The sequence below is a fragment of the Salvelinus namaycush genome, chromosome 20 (assembly GCF_016432855.1).
Source record: "Salvelinus namaycush isolate Seneca chromosome 20, SaNama_1.0, whole genome shotgun sequence".
NCBI classification, from domain to species: domain Eukaryota; kingdom Metazoa; phylum Chordata; class Actinopteri; order Salmoniformes; family Salmonidae; genus Salvelinus; species Salvelinus namaycush.
The window spans coordinates 24,960,029-24,977,793 of record NC_052326.1 but is presented as its reverse complement, the minus strand read 5'-3'; the positions used below and the strand labels follow the sequence as shown (position 1 = coordinate 24,977,793).

Genomic DNA, 17,765 nt, shown 5'->3' with positions numbered 1-17,765 from the left:
AAACATGGAGAGCAAAGAATAATGTGAGTATTTTAACATAAAATGCCTCTGTTGCAATAAGATGGAAGGACTGTTGACAGAGGAAAGTCTAGACAGAAAATAGAGTTGGGTAGAGTAGATCTTTATTGTCCCAATAAGCTATTTGTTATGCAGACAAGGAGACATGCTACAAGAGTGTCAAAACTTAACGGGTATAAGGGATTCAGTCCATTAACGATACAATACAATAGTAACATAAAGCATCAGAGTACACAAATAAAAACAGTTCATAATGTGCAATGCAATGGCTTATTTATTAGAAAATTACACTTGTATCACTTTATTTAACCTCTGTTTAGCCAGGTAAGTCATTGAAAACCAGTTATATTTTACAATGACGACCTAGTCAGTCAAAAGGTGACCGTACAATACACCAATATAGTCACGTGATGGCAGTATGATCACTCACAATAGGTTTTTATTAACAATTACTGTATATACTGTAGTTGCGAATGTGAAGCAGAGTAGGATGAAGATGCCCCTAGACACTGATCTATGGCCAGTTTTGCATTGTTCCCTCTTAATGGTTAATGTTGGGATTGTAGGTTGATCCTAGGTCTGTGTCTAAGGATAACTTATATCTGTAGCGTGTAATGCTGTCTGAAGAAGTCATGGCCTTCACTCCCCTCTAGAGGGTTCAGTGCTGCTGAAAGAACACAGGTACCTGCCTCATAGGGACTGGAGTTACCCTAACCATCTAACCTAATTTGGGAAAAACTCTGGGCTTCGGCAACCCTGTCATTTAAACCCTGTGCATCTTTGTAAATAAATACCTTCCCACAACGGCAATTTTTTGCAACCAATGACATAATTGTAACAATATGAAGGTAATAGTATTGCTGTGTAACTGTTTAAAGGCACCCACGTACTAGGTTCACTTTGCTCCTAGCAGAAGTCGGCTAGGTTAAGCAAATGTCTGTGCCTCACATACTCCCTTAAAAGACCTTCGCTTGAAAAACAAGAAAAAAGCACGAGACGCTGAAGCAACAACATAGCCAGTATACACTTCCTCAAAATAGTCAGAATTAATCGAAGATAAATCCAGAAATCTGTTTTGACGTTTTGGCCGAGGAGGTCTTAGTCGCGTGAAAAAATGTGCATGAAAACGAGTTGTCTCTCGTTGAATGACAACAAACACTTCTTTGAAGAATCCCTTCCATAGTTCCCACTCCTACTAGGAGTAGTACAGTTGACCAATCCCCGACAAAAGGGTGTAGACTTCGACTACCGAACTTTGACTTGCCCCAAGAAAATGTTTTGTGTGCATGAACCTGCCGAACATCAAAACGAACAAAAACGTCACAACATTTCGTCATAATATATGCACAAACTGTTTCACCTGTGAAGCATACAGTAAGCTTTACAATCACATTGTGGTTATCAAATGTGAGTGAAGGGTCTAACTGTGGGTGAGAGGCTGGAGGTGGAATGTAGAGGTGGGACTAGTGGAGTAGAGTGGACATCCCTACAGTACACTGAAACACCAGTAGCAGAGGGCCTAGGGGTTGGTTTGGAATGCAAGGCTGGAGGTGGAATGTAGAGGTGGGACTAGTGGAGTAGAGTGGACATCCCTACAGTACACTGAAACACCAGTAGCAGAGGGCCTAGGGGTTGGTTTGGAATGCAACCTGTGTCTGTAGCGTCTGCCTCTGGACCAGCCAGCAGCAAGCTGACTCCCCTCTCATTTCCAATACACCTTCTCCATCTCTGAAAGAGAGAGAGAAAGAGAGACTATTGTAATAAATAAATAAACATATATATATATAGTAAACTGAATGTAATATTTTGTACTGAGTGTACAAAACATTAAGAACACCTACTCTTTACATATGACATAGGCTGACCAGGTGAATCCAGGTGAAAGCTGTGATCCCTTATTGATGTTACTTGTTCTATTCACATCAAAATAGTATAGATTTAGGGGAGGAGACGGGTTAAAGAAATATTTTTAGGAACATGTTCTTAATGTTTTGTACACTCAGTGTATTTAAAAAAAACTCAGTCAGGGTCTCAACTTACTGTTGTGTAAGTTCGAAAATGTGTTGTGCATCATCAGTTTTCCCCTTATTTTGTCAGTAACTAACAGTCGCTCAATTAGCCATGTCAGCTAACAATTTTTAGATTGGTAAATTAGTCTCGCCAGTTATCTAAACTTGTAGTAATCATGGCCGAATACCGAGCGAGCATACAGGGCACGTGCCCAGGGGCCCTGACCTTCAGGGGGCCCCCATTGATTTTGTTAGTCCCTCTCACTCAGATATCATTAACATGGCATAAGTCATGGCAAAATGAGTAGAATTGCAGGAAATTCGCTTTAAAACTGCTAAAATAATTATCTGCCCCACCGCAAAATTAGTAGAATTGCATAAAGTGTGTTATGAAAAAAGGGAAAAAAAAGAAAGAAAGGCTAGAGCCGGCCCTGCGTACTTCATATGGATGAGAGACATGGAGGGTTTAAGTGTGTGTGTGTGTGTGTGTTACCTTTGTCCAGGTCGATGACTTTGGGCAGGGTGGACATTTGAACCTTCTCCCTCAGCAGGTTGTTTTTGTAGTCTGAGAGACAGAAGAGAGTGGAGTGAATATATATATACACACACACACACACACACACACACACACACACACACACACACACACACACACACACACACACACACACCTAGTTTCTTCTCCTCCTGGTTGCACGTCTTGACTTCAGGAACGTCCATCTCAAACTCATTGGTGGCCATGTCGCCCCTGTTGGATCTATCACAGAGAGAGGAGTGAGTGTGTCAGTGAGTGTGTCAGTGAGTGTGTCAGTGAGTGAGCAAGCGAGCGTGTGCATGTGTGCGTCCAAGTTTCTCACCTCAAAGATGTCTGTGGGTAAAACTCCGCTGAAACACAAAAACACAGTAAAGATGAAGACAGGCTGACTCAGACACACTGACAGAGAGAGAAAGCTGACAGACACAGATACAAAGTTAGTTAGTCAGGTTTTAGTACAGGAGCTCAGACCTTTGGTCTTGCGTCGGTGGGTAAAGATGATGATGATAAGCACAATGAAGGCCAGGAGGAGGAGCGTAGTCAGAATGTAGCCCAGGGGCAGCAGGAAATGATGTCGCTGATCGGGCAGGATGACGTTGATGACACGTGGTGCCTCAGCCTTGCTATCCTCTGAGGAACAGAGAGAGGATTGTTAACCAATGGCTCCCCCTGTCTGTGATACACCCAGACTATGATAAAAGTATATTCTGGCCACCAGGTGGGGCACTCTAGTCACTGTTGGAAGCTTCACTGGTGCTGCTCTGGTAAAGCGAGTGAACAACAACAGCAGCTAAATACATTGGATCATCTCCTGTACATCATAGACATAATAAATCATTAACCGACCTGTTTGCTATGTTCAGGCTTAGGGATATGTCCGCAAAAAATGTATTTAGTTTCTGTACGACTGTACTTGCTTTTGGGTATTTGTACAGATTTGATTTCAGACCGTTCTGGGGGGTGTTTATAGTGGCAACATAGATGGTAGATCAGACTGTGAAATCATTGGATAGGGCTAAGTCAATCTCACAGTTATTCAGTGGGTGTACGAGTGTGTACAGTATGTGTGTGTGTGTATGTATACGTGCAGCTTTGTCTCTTTTGTCATGTCAATTGGGAACTCCAACGCCAAGATGTCATCCCTACCAGTGCCAAGCCGTGTTGTAACATTGTAAAAAATAATAATAATTATCCATGATAGTGGACAACAATTGGACAGTCAACAATAGCTGTGTGCTGATCTACTGAGTGTTGAGAAGTAGAGCCACTACAACTGCTGGTTTCCTTTATGCTCGTAAAAAATGTGCAAGGCAAGAGGCAGCCGGGGAGCAGCTGCCCAGCGTGTCTGAGCCAAAACGAGTTCCAGACCTGAAGTCATACTGTGATTTACTTTTCCTGGCAGTAAAAGACAGAGAGAGGGGTGGAGGGAAGGAGAGAGAGTGATGGAAGGATGGACAGAGGGAAAGAGTGGGGGATTCAGTGGTTTCTGTACTGTAACTCTTCAAGCATGTCTGTCATAGTAGACTTAACACAGAGACGACCGTAAACAAAGGGATCTGATTCAGAACCATCTGTTTGTTTGGCCTTGGTCCATCTCCTGGGATCCTCCTCTGTGTGTGTGTTTGTGTGTGTGTGTGTGTGTGTGTGTGTGTGTGTGTGTGTGTGTGTGTGTGTGTGTGTGTGTGTGTGTGTGTGTGTGTGTGTGTGTGTGTGTGTGTGTGTGTGTGTGTGTGTGTGTGTGTGTGTGGTCTCAGACAGACCCTTCCACTCTCTGCCTGAACAACACTGAGAAGTGGGCCAAATGGGAGGGGGGAGAAGGGGGTAGCTGCAGCCTAATATGGTGACTGGAGTATGTTCGAGAGGGTGTGTCGAAAGGAAATGAGTGGAAAGGAGTGGAAAGGACTGGGTGTGTCGAAAGGAAAGGAGTAGGTGTGTTGAAAGGAAAGGAGTTGATGTGTCGAAAGGAAAGGAGTGGGTGTGTCAAGGAAAGGACTGGCTGTGTCAAGGAAAGGACTGGCTGTGTCAAGGAAAGGACTGGCTGTGTCGAAAGGAAAGGACTGGCTGTGTCAAGGAAAGTAGTGGCTGTGTCGAAAGGAAAGGACTGGCTGTGTCAAGGAAAGGACTGGCTGTGTCAAGGAAAGGACTGGCTGTGTCGAAAGGAAAGGACTGGCTGTGTCAAGGAAAGGACTGGGTGTGTCAAAAGGAAAGGAGTAGGTGGGTCGAAAGGAAAGGAGTGGCTGTGTCGAAAGGAAAGGAGTGGGTGTGTCGAAAGGAAAGGAGTAGGTGGGTCGAAAGGAAAGGAGTAGGTGGGTCGAAAGGAAAGGACTGGCTGTGTCAAGGAAAGGACTGGGTGTGTCAAAAGGAAAGGAGTAGGTGGGTCGAAAGGAAAGGAGTGGCTGTGTCAAAAGGAAAGGAGTGGCTGTGTCAAAAGGAAAGGAGTAGGTGGGTCAAAAGGAAAGGAGTAGGTGGGTCAAAAGGAAAGGAGTGGCTGTGTCAAAAGGAAAGGAATAGGTGGGTCAAAAGGAAAGGAGTAGGTGGGTCAAAAGGAAAGGAGTGGCTGTGTCAAAAGGAAAGGAGTGGGTGGGTCGAAAGGAAAGGAGTAGGTGGGTCGAAAGGAAAGGAGTAGGTGGGTCGAAAGGAAAGGAGTGGGTGTGTCAAGGAAAGGACTGGATGTGTCAAAAGGAAAGGAGTAGGTGGGTCGAAAGGAAAGGAGTGGCTGTGTCAAAAGGAAAGGAGTGGGTGGGTCGAAAGGAAAGGAGTAGGTGGGTCGAAAGGAAAGGAGTAGGTGGGTCGAAAGGAAAGGAGTAGGTGGGTCGAAAGGAAAGGAGTAGGTGGGTCAAAAGGAAAGGAGTGGCTGTGTCAAAAGGAAAGGAGTAGGTGGGTCGAAAGGAAAGGAGTAGGTGGGTCAAAAGGAAAGGAGTGGGTGGGTCGAAAGGAAAGGAGTAGGTGGGTCAAAAGGAAAGGAGTAGGTGGGTCGAAAGGAAAGGAGTAGGTGGGTCGAAAGGAAAGGAGTAGGTGGGTCAAAAGGAAAGGAGTGGGTGTGTCAAAAGCATTCTGCTATATGTTATACGGTTTTGATTGAGCATTGTTTTTGTTTTTTCACCAAGCAATTACCATACCGTGAGAGTTTGGAGTCATATTTTATTTTATTTTTACACAAATAATTGTAAATGTTCAGTTATAAAACTGACGATTGTTTATTTTTTATTAAAAGTACTGATGATGGGTGTACTGTTGCCAGTATGCGTTGTATATGTGTGTGCTTACTGTGACTGTCACCCTTGATATTCACTTCCAGTTTAGATGGTTTGGATCACATGTGTCAAACTCATTCCACGGAGGGCCAAGTGTCAGCGGGTTTTCGCTCCTCCCTTGTGATTGATGAATTAAGGTCACAAATTACTAAGGAACTCCCCTCACCTGGTTGTCTAGGTCTCAATTGAAAGGAAAACACAAAACCAACAGCAGACACTAGGCCCTCCAAGGAATGAGTTTGATGCCCCTGGTTTAGGTAGTCTTATTTATCCATCTTCCCATTCTGAATTCAGGCTGCGAGTGATTAAAAGTTCTAATTGTTGAATATCCTCACTCTGGCTGGATTCCAATAGGAAGTACACATCACTTTGCAAGTCTGCATAATGTGATTTGCAGGCCTGATGTGGCCTGTAAACCAGAAGTTTCCTAACACCATTGTTAGGGTATAACTAGGCCCTCAAAGAAAATCCTTTTGATATACAGTATGTAGTCATAAAGACTTTAATTTAAAAGGCTAATAAGGCTGGTGGAACCATTCATAGAGGGTTCTAAGAATAACCCTTAAAAGATAAAAGGGTTCTTGGTAGAACTGTTCATAGAGAGTTCTAGGAAGAACCTTTAGGTGATAAAAGAGTTCTTGGTAGAACCATTTATAGAGGGTTCTATGAAGAACCCTACATAAAGGTTTCTAGGTAGAACCCTCTGCAAAGGGTTCTACCTAGCACCGAAACAGTTCTCCTATGGAGATAAACCGAAGAACCCTTTATTTTTGTAAGTGTGCACTCCTTTCGACACACCCACACGCCATATTAGGCTTTAGCTACCCATACTTGTAGAATCTCTCTCTCTCAATTCAATTCAATTCAAGGGCTTTATTGGCATGGGAAACATATGTTAACATTGCCAAAGCAAGTGAAATAGATAATATGCAAAAGTGAAATAAACAATAAAAATTAACAGTAAACATTGCGCTCACAGAAGTTCCAAAAATATAAAGACATTTCAAATGTCATATTATGTCTATATACAGAGAGTTGTAGCAATGTCCAAATAGTTAAAGTACAAAAGGGAAAATAAATAAGCATAAATATGGGTTGTATTTACATTGGTGTCACTGGTTGCCCTTTTCTTGTGGCAACAGGTCACAAATATTGCTGTTGTGATGGCACACTGTGGTATTTCACCCAGTAGATATGGGAGTTAATCAAAATCGGGTTTGTTTTCGAATTCTTTGTGGATCTGTGTAATTTGACGGAAATATGTGTCTCTAATATTGTTATACATTTGGCAGGAGGGTAGGAAGTGCAGCTCAGTTTCCACCTCATTTTGTGGGCAGTGTGCACATAGCCTGTCTTCTCTTGAGAGCCACGACTGCCTACGGCGGCCTTTCTCAATAGCAAGGCTATGCTCACTGAGTCTGTACATAGTCAAAGCTTTCCTTAAGTTTGGGTCAGTCACTGTGGTCAGGTATTCTGCCACTTGGTACTCTCTGTTTAACGCCAAATAGCATTCTAGTTTGCTCTGTTTTTTTTGTTAATTCTTTCCAATGTGTCTAGTAATTATCTTTTTGTTTTCTCATGATTTGGTTGGGTCTAATTGTGTTGCTGTTCTGGGGCTCTGTGGGGTCTGTTTGTGTTTGTGAACAGAGCCACAGGACCAGCTTGCTTAGGGGACTCTTCTACAGGTTCAATCGCTTCCTTTTAGGTGGTTGAAGAATTTTAACAGCTCTTTTCTAGGTGCTGCTGTAGGCCCTCCTTGGTTGGTGACAGAAGCACCAGATCATCAGCAAACAGTAGACATTTGATATCAGATTCTACTAGGGCGAGGCCAGGTGCTGCGGACTGTTCTAGTACACTCGCAAATTCGTTGATATACTGTATATGTTGAAGAGGGTGTGGCTTAAGCTGCATCCCTGTCTCACCCCATGGCCCTGTGGAAAGAAATGTGGGTTTTTTTTTGCCAATTTTGTGTACATGGATTTTATAATGTTGTATGTTTTTACCCCAACACCACTTTCCATCCATTTGTATAGCAGACCCTCATGCAAAATTGAGTCAAAGGCTTTTTTGAAATCAATAAAGCATGAGAAGACTTTGCCTTTGTTTTGGTTTGTTTGTTTGTCAATTAGGGTGTGCAGGGTGAATATGTGGTCTGTCGTACGGTAATTTGGTAAAAAGTCAATTTAACATTTGTTCAGTACATTGTTTTCACTGGGGAAATGTACGTGTGTGCTGTTAATGATAATGCAGAGGATTTCCCCAAGGTTGCTGTTGACGCATATCCCACGGTAGTTATTGGGGTCAATTTTGTCTCCACCTTTGTAGATTGGGGTGATCAGTCCTTGGTTCCAAATATTGGGGAATATGCCAGAGCTAAGGATGTTAAAGAGTTTAATTATAGCCAATTAGAATTTGTTGTCTGTATATTTTATCATTTCATTGAGGATACCATCAACACTACAGTCCTTTTTGGGTTGGAGGATTTGTATTTTGTCCTGTAGTTCATTCAATGTAATTGGAGAATCCAGTGGGTTCTGGTAGTCTTTAATAGTTGATTCTAAGATTTGTATTTTATCATGTTTATGTTTTTGCTGTTTGTTCTTTGTTATAGGGCCAAAAAGATTGGAGAAGTGGTTTACCCATACATCTCCATTTTGGATAGATAACTCTTCGTGTTGTTTGTTTAGTATTTTCCTAATTTCCCAGAAGGGGAATTCTATGGATTCTTCAATTACATTGAGCTGATTTCTGACGTGCTGTTCCTTCTTTTTCCGTAGTGTATTTCTGTATTGTTTTAGTGATTCACCATAGTGAAGGCGTAGACTCAGGTTTTCTGGGTCTCTATGTTTTTGGTTGGACAGGTTTCTCAATTTCTTTCTTAGGTTTTTGCATTCTTCATTGAACCATTTGTCATTGCTGTTAACTTTCTTCGGTTATTTGTTTGAAATTTTATACGGAAGCCGAGAGGTCAAATATACTGTTTAGATTTTCTACTGCCAAGTTTACACCTTCACTACTACAGCGGAACGTTTTGTCCAGGAAGTTGTCTAAAAGAGATTGAATTTGTTGTTGCCTAATTTTTTTTGTTTCTCTCTCTCATCAAGTGAAGTTCCTGTTCTTATTTATTTATGACCAAGTTTTATTTGTTTTGTCATTTTTTGAAGGGGGGGGGGGGACATGTCTTATATGGGCAGAAAGCTTAAATTCTTGTTAATCCAACTGCATTGTCCAATTTACAGTAGCTATTACAGTGAAACAATACCATACTATTGTTTGAGGAGAGTGCACAACAACAAAACACTTATCACAGCAACTGGTTGATACATTCACCTCTGAAGGTAAATAATGTACTTACATTCAGTAATCTTGCTCTGATTTGTCATCCTGAGTGTCCCAGAGATAAAATGTAGCATAGTTTAGATTGATCAAATCCATTTTTATATTCAAATGTAGGAACTGGGTTCTACAGTTTGAACCTCTGCTGTCTATGATTTTTTTTAAATGTAATAGACCTCAGGAGGAATAATGTCCCATCCAGATGATTTGCCTTTGTTCATGCTATCCAATGCCCTTTTGAGGAGATCTACCTGATTCTGTCAATAAACAATGAAAAAGAGAGAGAGAAAGCAGGAGAATGAAAAAGAAAGAGGAAGGCAGAGGGGAGGAAGAGAGCATGAGGGAGAGAGAAAAGTGAATACATTTTGATGAGATGGAGGTAAACAAACTCTAGACGTAGGCAAAGTCAAGTTGAAATAAGTGCCTGTGGGAGCTCAGGATAGGTAGAGGAGAAAAACAGGAATGAGACAGCGATAAAGAGAGAGATAGAGGGAGAGAGAAAAATGCTCTAACTCGTTTAGAATGTCCGGTCTGGCCAAAGTCAACAGCAAGCCAGACACCCTGGGCAGAATCAGAGGGTACTACAGGCACAGAATCTACTAGTGTGTGTGTGTGTGTGTGTGTGTGTGTGTGTGTGTGTGTGTGTGTGTGTGTGTGTGTGTGTGTGTGTGTGTGTGTGTGTGTGTGTGTGTGTGTGTGTGTGTGTGTGTGTGTGTGTGTGTGTGTGTGTGTGTGTGTGTGTGTCAGTTCTGTCATGGATGGGAGGTGGGGTGTAGTAGGGGGTTTTGGGAATTGCTGAGAGTTCAGTTTTAAACATGTTATTCCACTGAGATTGGAGGAACTTTGAATTGAGAGAAAACACACACACACACCCAAACACAAATACTGTACACACACAGCCATGGCTCCAAAGAACACAGATATTTCTCAACCACACTCAATGACTTTCCCACATTCTCCCATTAGTGGCTTCAGAATAGCACCCCCTCCCCGAACACACACACACACACACACACACACACACACACACACACACACACACACACACACACACACACACACACACACACACACACACACACACACACACCCTCTCTCTCTCTACATTTGCAGTGGTGGGTTGGCTGATTTCCAGACGTAAACACATAGTTATCTGCTGATCATGGACGGAGCAAAGAAAAAAAGGAGAAACAAAAGGAGGTAATAATGGGAATTAGAGAGAAAGGAAGAGAAAGGACGAGAAAGGGAGAGAGCATAGCTAACTGGGAGGGAGAGCGAGTCTGGTGGCAGAGTGAGCGGAATGGGACAGGGACTGTCTGAAGACAAAACCAGATCCTCAAAACTAACCTCAGACTACACCCCCCTCCCCGTCACACACACTCCATCTACCCTCCACATTTTCCCTCTTGAGAGTGGGGAGGGGGGGGGGCTGAATGCTGAGAGGTGGTGGAGTGGGTTTAGGAAGTTATGAAGTTAAGGCGTGGGAGATTTGGAAGGCTGTCTTGGATGGGAGGAGGGGTAAGGAGGGGGCAGGTTAGGGAGACTGGCCAGGGTGGGTTGGGGTAAGGAGGATTTGGAAGGCTGGGTTGGGTTGGGAGAGATGGGTGAAGAGGGGGAGGTGTCGTAAGGAGGGGTATGGGGGTGAGGAAGAGGGAGGAGGGTGGTTTAGGGGTCTGGCGCCGCACTAGCTGACAAGGCAGGAAGAGCTGCTCATAAAACAAATCTAATCCCCTAACTACGACTGGTTACTCCCCCTCTCTCCTTCTCTTTTCTCTCTCCCTGCTCCTCCTATACTCCCCCTCTCTCCTTCTCTTTTCTCTCTCCCTGCTCCTCCTATACTCCCCCTCTCTCCTTCTCTTTTCTCTCTCCCTGCTCCTCCTATACTCCCCCTCTCTCCTTCTCTTTTCTCTCTCCCTGCTCCTCCTATACTCCCCCTCTCTCCTTCTCTTTCTCTCTCCCTGCTCCTCCTATACTCCCCCTCTCTCCTTCTCTTTTCTCTCTCCCTGCTCCTCCTATACTCCCCCTCTCTCCTTCTCTTTTCTCTCTCCCTGCTCCTCCTATACTCCCCCTCTCTCCTTCTCTTTTCTCTCTCCCTGCTCCTCCTATACTCCCTCTCTCCTTCTCTTTTCTCTCTCCCTGCTCCTCCTATACTCCCCCTCTCTCCTTCTCTTTTCTCTCTCCCTGCTCCTCCTATACTCCCCCTCTCTCCTTCTCTTTTCTCTCTCCCTGCTCCTCCTATACTCCCACTCTCCTTCTATTCGTCCCCCTCTTCCTCCTCCCCTCCCCCCTCTTAAAATGTGCTGTTTGGAAAAAAGGAAAAGCCAATGATGTTTGAGGACGATAGGGAAAAAGGGATAGGGAGGGAGGAGAGCAAATGAAAGAGCAGCTGGGATTTCTCTCTAAGTTGTACATAAACACGTGTACAATTTCTACAGTGGTCAACTGGAGTGCAGTATAGTGTGTATCTGTGTGTACTGTATATTATGTATTATGTATGTCTGTGTGTCTGTGTGTGTACATGCAGTATCTCACCCTTGTCTTGGTTGTGGGGTGCTCTGGGGGCAACAGTAGCCCGAGGCTCAGGTGGTCCTACGGTGAGCTGAAACTGTCTTCTCTCATGAAGACCACAGTAGTGATGATGTAGGTGACAGGTGTACAGACCCTGATCTCCTGGCTGTGGGGCAGACAGCCAGATATCCCTGTTTTACCACTGTAACACTGTAGTTACTATGATGTTACACAGTTGTTACATGTTGAGCACAGACAGATAGACAGACACGGGATGGTGTTATAGAGGACCTGCAGGGCAGAGATAGCCAGAGAGAAGTCTCCCTGTGAGAAGGACTCAGCGCTGATGTTCATCTTCCTCTGGAGGAACAGGGGTCCGTAGCTGCGCTGCTCCCCAGAGGCATACAGGTCTATCAGACGGTCTGCACGGTCGTGACGAACACCCGGAGGCTGCCGGTCCCAATGCACCACCTAAGACCAGATAGAGAAGGATTGGACAATACATTATAGTAAAAGAGACCATACATCCTTCTTTCCAACTACCCTTGAAGTAATCACTGGACTGACTTTACATGATTAATGAAATAAATGCTGGGAAAGCATGCACTACCTAAGATGGGATAGAGGGTTAAGATAGATATTAGGTGATAAAAGTGCCCAGGAAATATACATGACAAGACTGAGACTGAGAAGTATTTGAGATCATGTCATTAAGGAAGCCAGCTGTTCCAATCCTTCCATTCAGTTCCATTCACTTGGAGTTTCATTTGTCTTCCTGCCCAGATACATTCCTCCTAAATGACATCACTGTCCAATTCTTCCTCATCTCATTCTAGTGCTGTTTAAAAGCATTCATAACACACACACACACACACACACACACACACACACACACACACACACACACACACACACACACACACACACACACACACACACACACACACACACACACACACACACACACACACACACCTGCTGTTCCTCCTCACCGCCATCTTCTGTCCACACAGAGCGGCGATTCACACACGGCAACACCACCGTGCTGCCTACCAACACCACAAACACAGCTTTCTGACCGTCCCAGAACCGCTGCTCCTTACGACCTGAAACCCACACAGATAGATCACAATACAACCACACGTTGAGAGAGGTTAGGATCACAATACAACCACACGTTGAGAGAGGTTAGGATCACAATACAACCACACGTTGAGAGAGGTTAGGATCACAATACAACCACACGTTGAGAGAGGTTAGGATCACAATATGACCATATCATGACTATTTTCCCCTACTTGGGATAAGGCAGAACTTACGTGACTTGGTGACGTTGACCTGTATTCTGATCGTCTCATACAGGTGACAGTAGTGATGGTGCAGGTTACAGGAGTACAGGCCTCGGTCACTTATCGCAATGTCTAGAGAGAGTGGGAGAGAGAGAGAAAGAGAGAGGGAGAGAGAGAGAAAGAGAGAGGGAGAGAGAGAAAGAGAGAGGGAGAGAGAGAGAGAAAGATAAGGAGAAAGAGATGGCCTCAAGTCACATTAAAAGAAACAGACAAAAAGACAGAGACAGACAGCGCTCACCTCTGATGACGAGAGAGAAGTTTCCGTCGTTGAAAGCTGATAGGCTGAGGCTGACCCTCCCCTGGTTGTGTCCATTATAGATGCGCTGGTCTCCAGCAGAGAACATGTCTGCCACCCTCTCCATGGCATAGTCTGGCCCTGGGCGGTACAGGTCCCAGTGGACCACCCTCTGTCTGTCCTTCAGACTGTCCCTGGTCCACACCATGCGCCCGCTCACACACTGCAGTACCACCCTAGAGCCAGTGGGGGCGCTCACGTTGTAGCCCGCAACAACCAGACTGCTGCTGTCGGACTGAGCCAACACTAAAGGAAAGAAAGAAGCACTTACAGTATTTGCATGACATAAACACACTCACAAACACGGTCATATCTAATACACACACACTCAGACCTAACACATTAAAGTTGCACACATACTAAATATATACAAACACACACACTAGTCCGGTAAAACAGTGAGAGGCTACTCACCAGCAGTGATGAAAAAGGCCGCAGGGACTGTAACAGAAACATGAGAATCATCGTACTGTAATTACAAACACAGACGCTAGTCACACACACAAACACACACACACACACACAACATGGGACTCTGGTTAAACACACACGTGTATGTAAAAACACACTCAGATACACACACCACAGGAGACTCAGGAAAAACCCACAGAAGCTACAGTAACATTACAGCAGTAGCATTCCAGCTAAAGAGACCCCATCAAATCCCAAGGTGTCATAGCCAGTCCAAAGCCAAAGGTCACTCAACATGCTGTTTCAATGCCACTGGATAACTTCAACCATTCGACACACTGGGGGAAAACCCTAGATCAAGTGTTCATGGGAACCTATTTTGGAACCCTTTGAAAAGGATGAAGTGTTCAGTTGAGGAACACATTCTGGTGGAAAATGGACGATGAGCAAGAGGCCGCTACACGCTGATTCAAGGTCAGTTTTGCAATTCCATCCCGAATGGGTTTATGGTTGGGATTTGGGGAGTATTAAAGTGATGCCAGATATGTGCCTATAAGGACAAAGCTATGAGCGAGGATGCTGCTCCAACTGACTTATAACATCCCTTTCTGGTTTCTGTCCAAGCCCTCCATCTGACCTGAGAGGACTTTGCCTCTGATTGGCTCATCCTGTCCAGAGCTCCACAAACACACATCTTGGCCCACCAATCACACTCAGAGAGAAGAAGTATAGGTAAAAACTATACACAGCTGTACCATAAAGAAAGAAAGAAAGAAAGAAAGAAAGAAAGAAAGAAAGAAAGAAAGAAAGAAAGAAAGAAAGAAAGAAAGAAAGAAAGAAAGAAAGAAAGAAAGAAAGAAAGAAAGAAAGAAAGAAAGAAAGAAAGAAGAGAGAGAGATTAGGATCTGGGAAAAAATACTTGAATCAGTTATAGAACCCATTGCCCTTTATGGTTGTGAGGTCTGGGGTCCGCTCACCAACCAAGAATACACAAAATGGGACAAACACCAAATTGAGACTCTGCATGCAGAATTCTGCAAAAATATCCTCCCTGTACAACGTAGAACACCAAATAATGAATGCAGAGCAGAATTAGGCCGATAGCCGCTAATTATCAAAATCCAGAAAAGAGCCTACAACCACCTAAAAGGAAGCAATTCCCAAACCTTCCATAACAAAGCCATCACCTACAGAGAACCTGGAGAAGAGTCCCCTAAGCAAGCTGGTCCTGGGGCTCTGTTCACAAACACACCCCACAGAGCCTCGGGACAGGCACACAATTAGACTCAACCAAATCATGAGAAAACAAAAAGATAATTACTTGACACTATGGAAAGAATTAAACAAAAAACAGAGCAAACTAGAATGCTATTTAGCCCTTAACAGAGAGTACACAGTGGCAGAATACCTGACCACTGTGACTGACCCAAACTTAAGGAAAGCTTTGACTATGTACAGACTCAGTGAGCATAGCCTTGCTATGCAGACCTGGCTCTCAAAAGAAGACAGGCTATGTGCACACTGCTCACAAAATGAGGTGGAAACTGAGCTGCACTTCCTAACCTCCTGCCCAATGTATGACCATATTAGAGACACATATTTCCCTCAGATTACACAGATCCACAAAGAATTCGAAAACAAACCCAATTTTGATAAACTCCCATATCTACTGGGTGAAATACCACAGTGTGCCATCACAGCAGCAAGACTTGTGACCTGTTACCACAAGAAAAGGTCAACCAGTGAAGAACAAACACCATTGTAAATACAATCCATATTTATGCTTATTTATTTTCCCTTTTGTACTTTAACCACTTGTATATTGCTACAACTCTGTATATAGACATAATATGACATTTGAAATGTCTTTATTATTTTGGAACTTCTGTGAGTGTAATGTTCACTGTTGATTTTTATTGTTTATTTCACTTTTGCATATTATCTACTTCACTTGCTTTGGCAATATTAACATATGTTTCCCATGCCAATAAAGCCCCTTGAATTTAATTTAATTTAATTGAGAGAGAGAGAGGGAGAGAGGGAGAAATAGATAAATGGGCAGAGAGAGAGGGTAGGAAAGAGTTGGGGAAAGCAGGTTAAAGGAGAGAGAAAGTAAAAGAGAGAGTGAGGGGTGATAAGAGGAGGACGTAAGGTGGCAGCTTTTTGCTCTGATGGAAGAGAGGTGAGGTGATGGGGTTGAGTATGAATGGGGGTGGGGGTGGGAGAGAGTGGTGGAGGGTAAGCCTACGTAGCTGTGTGGGTGTTTAGTAAGAGAGGCGTAGAGGAATCAGCCCCACCAGACTAGAGCATGCAACTAACACCACAACTTTACCACACCGGAAAAACAGACCCTATAATACACACTGTCATTTACTCTTTGTTACTCCAGACCACAGAAACACCCAATGACAGAAACACACACATTGTATATTAGATACATAGTCAAACACATAATGTACTCAAACATATACCTGCATAGAGGCATGCAAGAGATCACATCCCCACCCATAGCCACCTGCAGCATCACCAGACCTGTTTCATGGGCTAAGACACACACACACACACACACACACACACACACACACACACACACACACACACACACACACACACACACACACACACACACACACACACACACACACACACACACACACACACACACACACAAACACATACAGTTGCATGCTCTAGTCTGAACAGCTGTGCCTTCCATTCTAGTGAATCAGTAAGTGAAGACTGTACTGGTCGTCAACCAGTATCCAAACACACATCCCATAATACTCAACTGCTTTACAGTCCTCTGTTAAGAGAATCATAGGAGATAAAAAAAAATAAGCACAGACCGACAGACAGACAGTTAGTTCATAGTTCTGTCTGGAAGCAGAGTTCTAGCAGCTGTTTTTTCTTTAGATGAGAATTTCTGTCCAAACAACAACAGGGTAGGACTACCTCTCATCTGACATTTTGTGGGCATGAGAAAATGTGCCATCTACTTCAGCCTTTGAAATGTTGAGCTTTCCTTGCTGGTTTGGCAACAGGACCCATACCCCCATACCCATGCGTGCACGTATACGCACTCACGCTCACACACGCATTCACAAATCTAGTGCTAAAACAGTGCATAACTGCTCAGACTCACTGTGTTGTGTGTTAGGTTAAACTGGGCGAGATCAAATGCATCATGACCCAAAATGAACACAATGTGTATAGGCTTGACAAAATTATAGTAGTCGAAAAGCTAATAAAATAACTGTGTAGTATTTCAAGTTGGGTTGGCTACTTACTTTGGACCAAAAGGAGGACTTGAATCACGTCCGGTATCTTCATCTCAAATCTCTGTTGTTTACAAAGGAGCAGGCACTTTTGTTGCCTACACCTATTGCCAGTCACACCTGAGAAAAACAACAACAATGTCCGCTCATCCGTCAGCTCAGTTGTTCCTCGGCCCACGAAACCAGCGACTGTCTGATGAGCTGTGTAAACTTTTCACTGCATTCAGCGACTGAACCAAACAACCTCAGTTAGTGAAACGAACAGACCCGAACTAACCCTCCTTGGTTTGTCGTCTGAACAAACTCTGACTTCTCCCGTTGCAGGCCAGGGCCACCCCCCTGCGCTGAAACCCAACTCCACCGGGCCTCCTCCACCTCCAGGCTGCACCCTCATATTAATCCTCTTTATTCCTCTCATCCTATCTACTCAACTCTCACCATATTAGCAGTGGTGGAAAAAGTACCCAATTCTCATACTTGAGTAAAAGTAAAGATACAGTATCTTAATAGAAAATGGTAAAAGTGAAAGTCACCCAGTAAAATACTACTAAAGTAAAAGTATGATCCTTTCAAATTGCGTATATTAAAAGCAAACCAGGGGCACGCTCCAACATTCAGACATAATTTACAAACAAAGCATTTGTGTTTGTTGAGTCTGCCAGATCAGAGGCAGTAGGGATGACCAGGGATGTCCTCTTGATAATTGTGTGAATTAGACAATTTTCCTGTCCTGCTAAGCATTCAAAATGTAAAGAGTACCTTTGGCTGTCAGGGA

At 43.8% G+C, this 17,765-nt stretch overlaps 1 protein-coding gene across 2 annotated transcripts; it reads right to left on the bottom strand.

Moving 5' to 3' along the window:
• Positions 1–100: 100 nt before the first annotated feature.
• Positions 101–17,263, bottom strand: LOC120065146 (matrix remodeling-associated protein 8-like). 2 transcript variants are annotated; one of them, XR_005478645.1, is made up of 13 exons: positions 17,003–17,263; positions 13,719–13,745; positions 13,248–13,550; positions 12,980–13,081; positions 12,636–12,766; positions 11,952–12,131; positions 11,685–11,826; positions 3,034–3,192; positions 2,885–2,912; positions 2,699–2,784; positions 2,521–2,592; positions 1,668–1,746; positions 101–1,310 (listed from the first exon to the last, which is right to left on the bottom strand). XR_005478645.1 is itself a non-coding variant. In XM_039015917.1 (12 exons), exons 1-12 carry the CDS (start codon positions 17,043–17,045, stop codon positions 1,721–1,723), a joined length of 1,299 nt encoding a protein of 432 aa, XP_038871845.1. In that variant the 5' UTR covers positions 17,046–17,261; the 3' UTR covers positions 101–1,720. The 2 variants fall into 2 exon arrangements, 1 of the variants encoding a protein (XP_038871845.1); XM_039015917.1 differs by having other exon boundaries at positions 101–1,746; positions 17,003–17,261.
• Positions 17,264–17,765: the final 502 nt, after the last annotated feature.

Bases quoted from the DNA above. Each gene is read 5' to 3' on its own strand.
- LOC120065146 (XM_039015917.1), bottom strand. From the start codon at position 17,045: ATGAAGATACCGGACGTGATTCAAGTCCTCCTTTTGGTCCAAA. The intron at 13,082-13,247 runs GTGAGCGCTGTC...CACTCTCTCTAG, and splicing joins CTTCTCTCTCGTCATCAGAG to ACATTGCGATAAGTGACCGA. The intron at 11,827-11,951 runs GTCCTCTATAAC...TCTGCCCCACAG, and splicing joins TGGCTATCTCTGCCCTGCAG to CCAGGAGATCAGGGTCTGTA.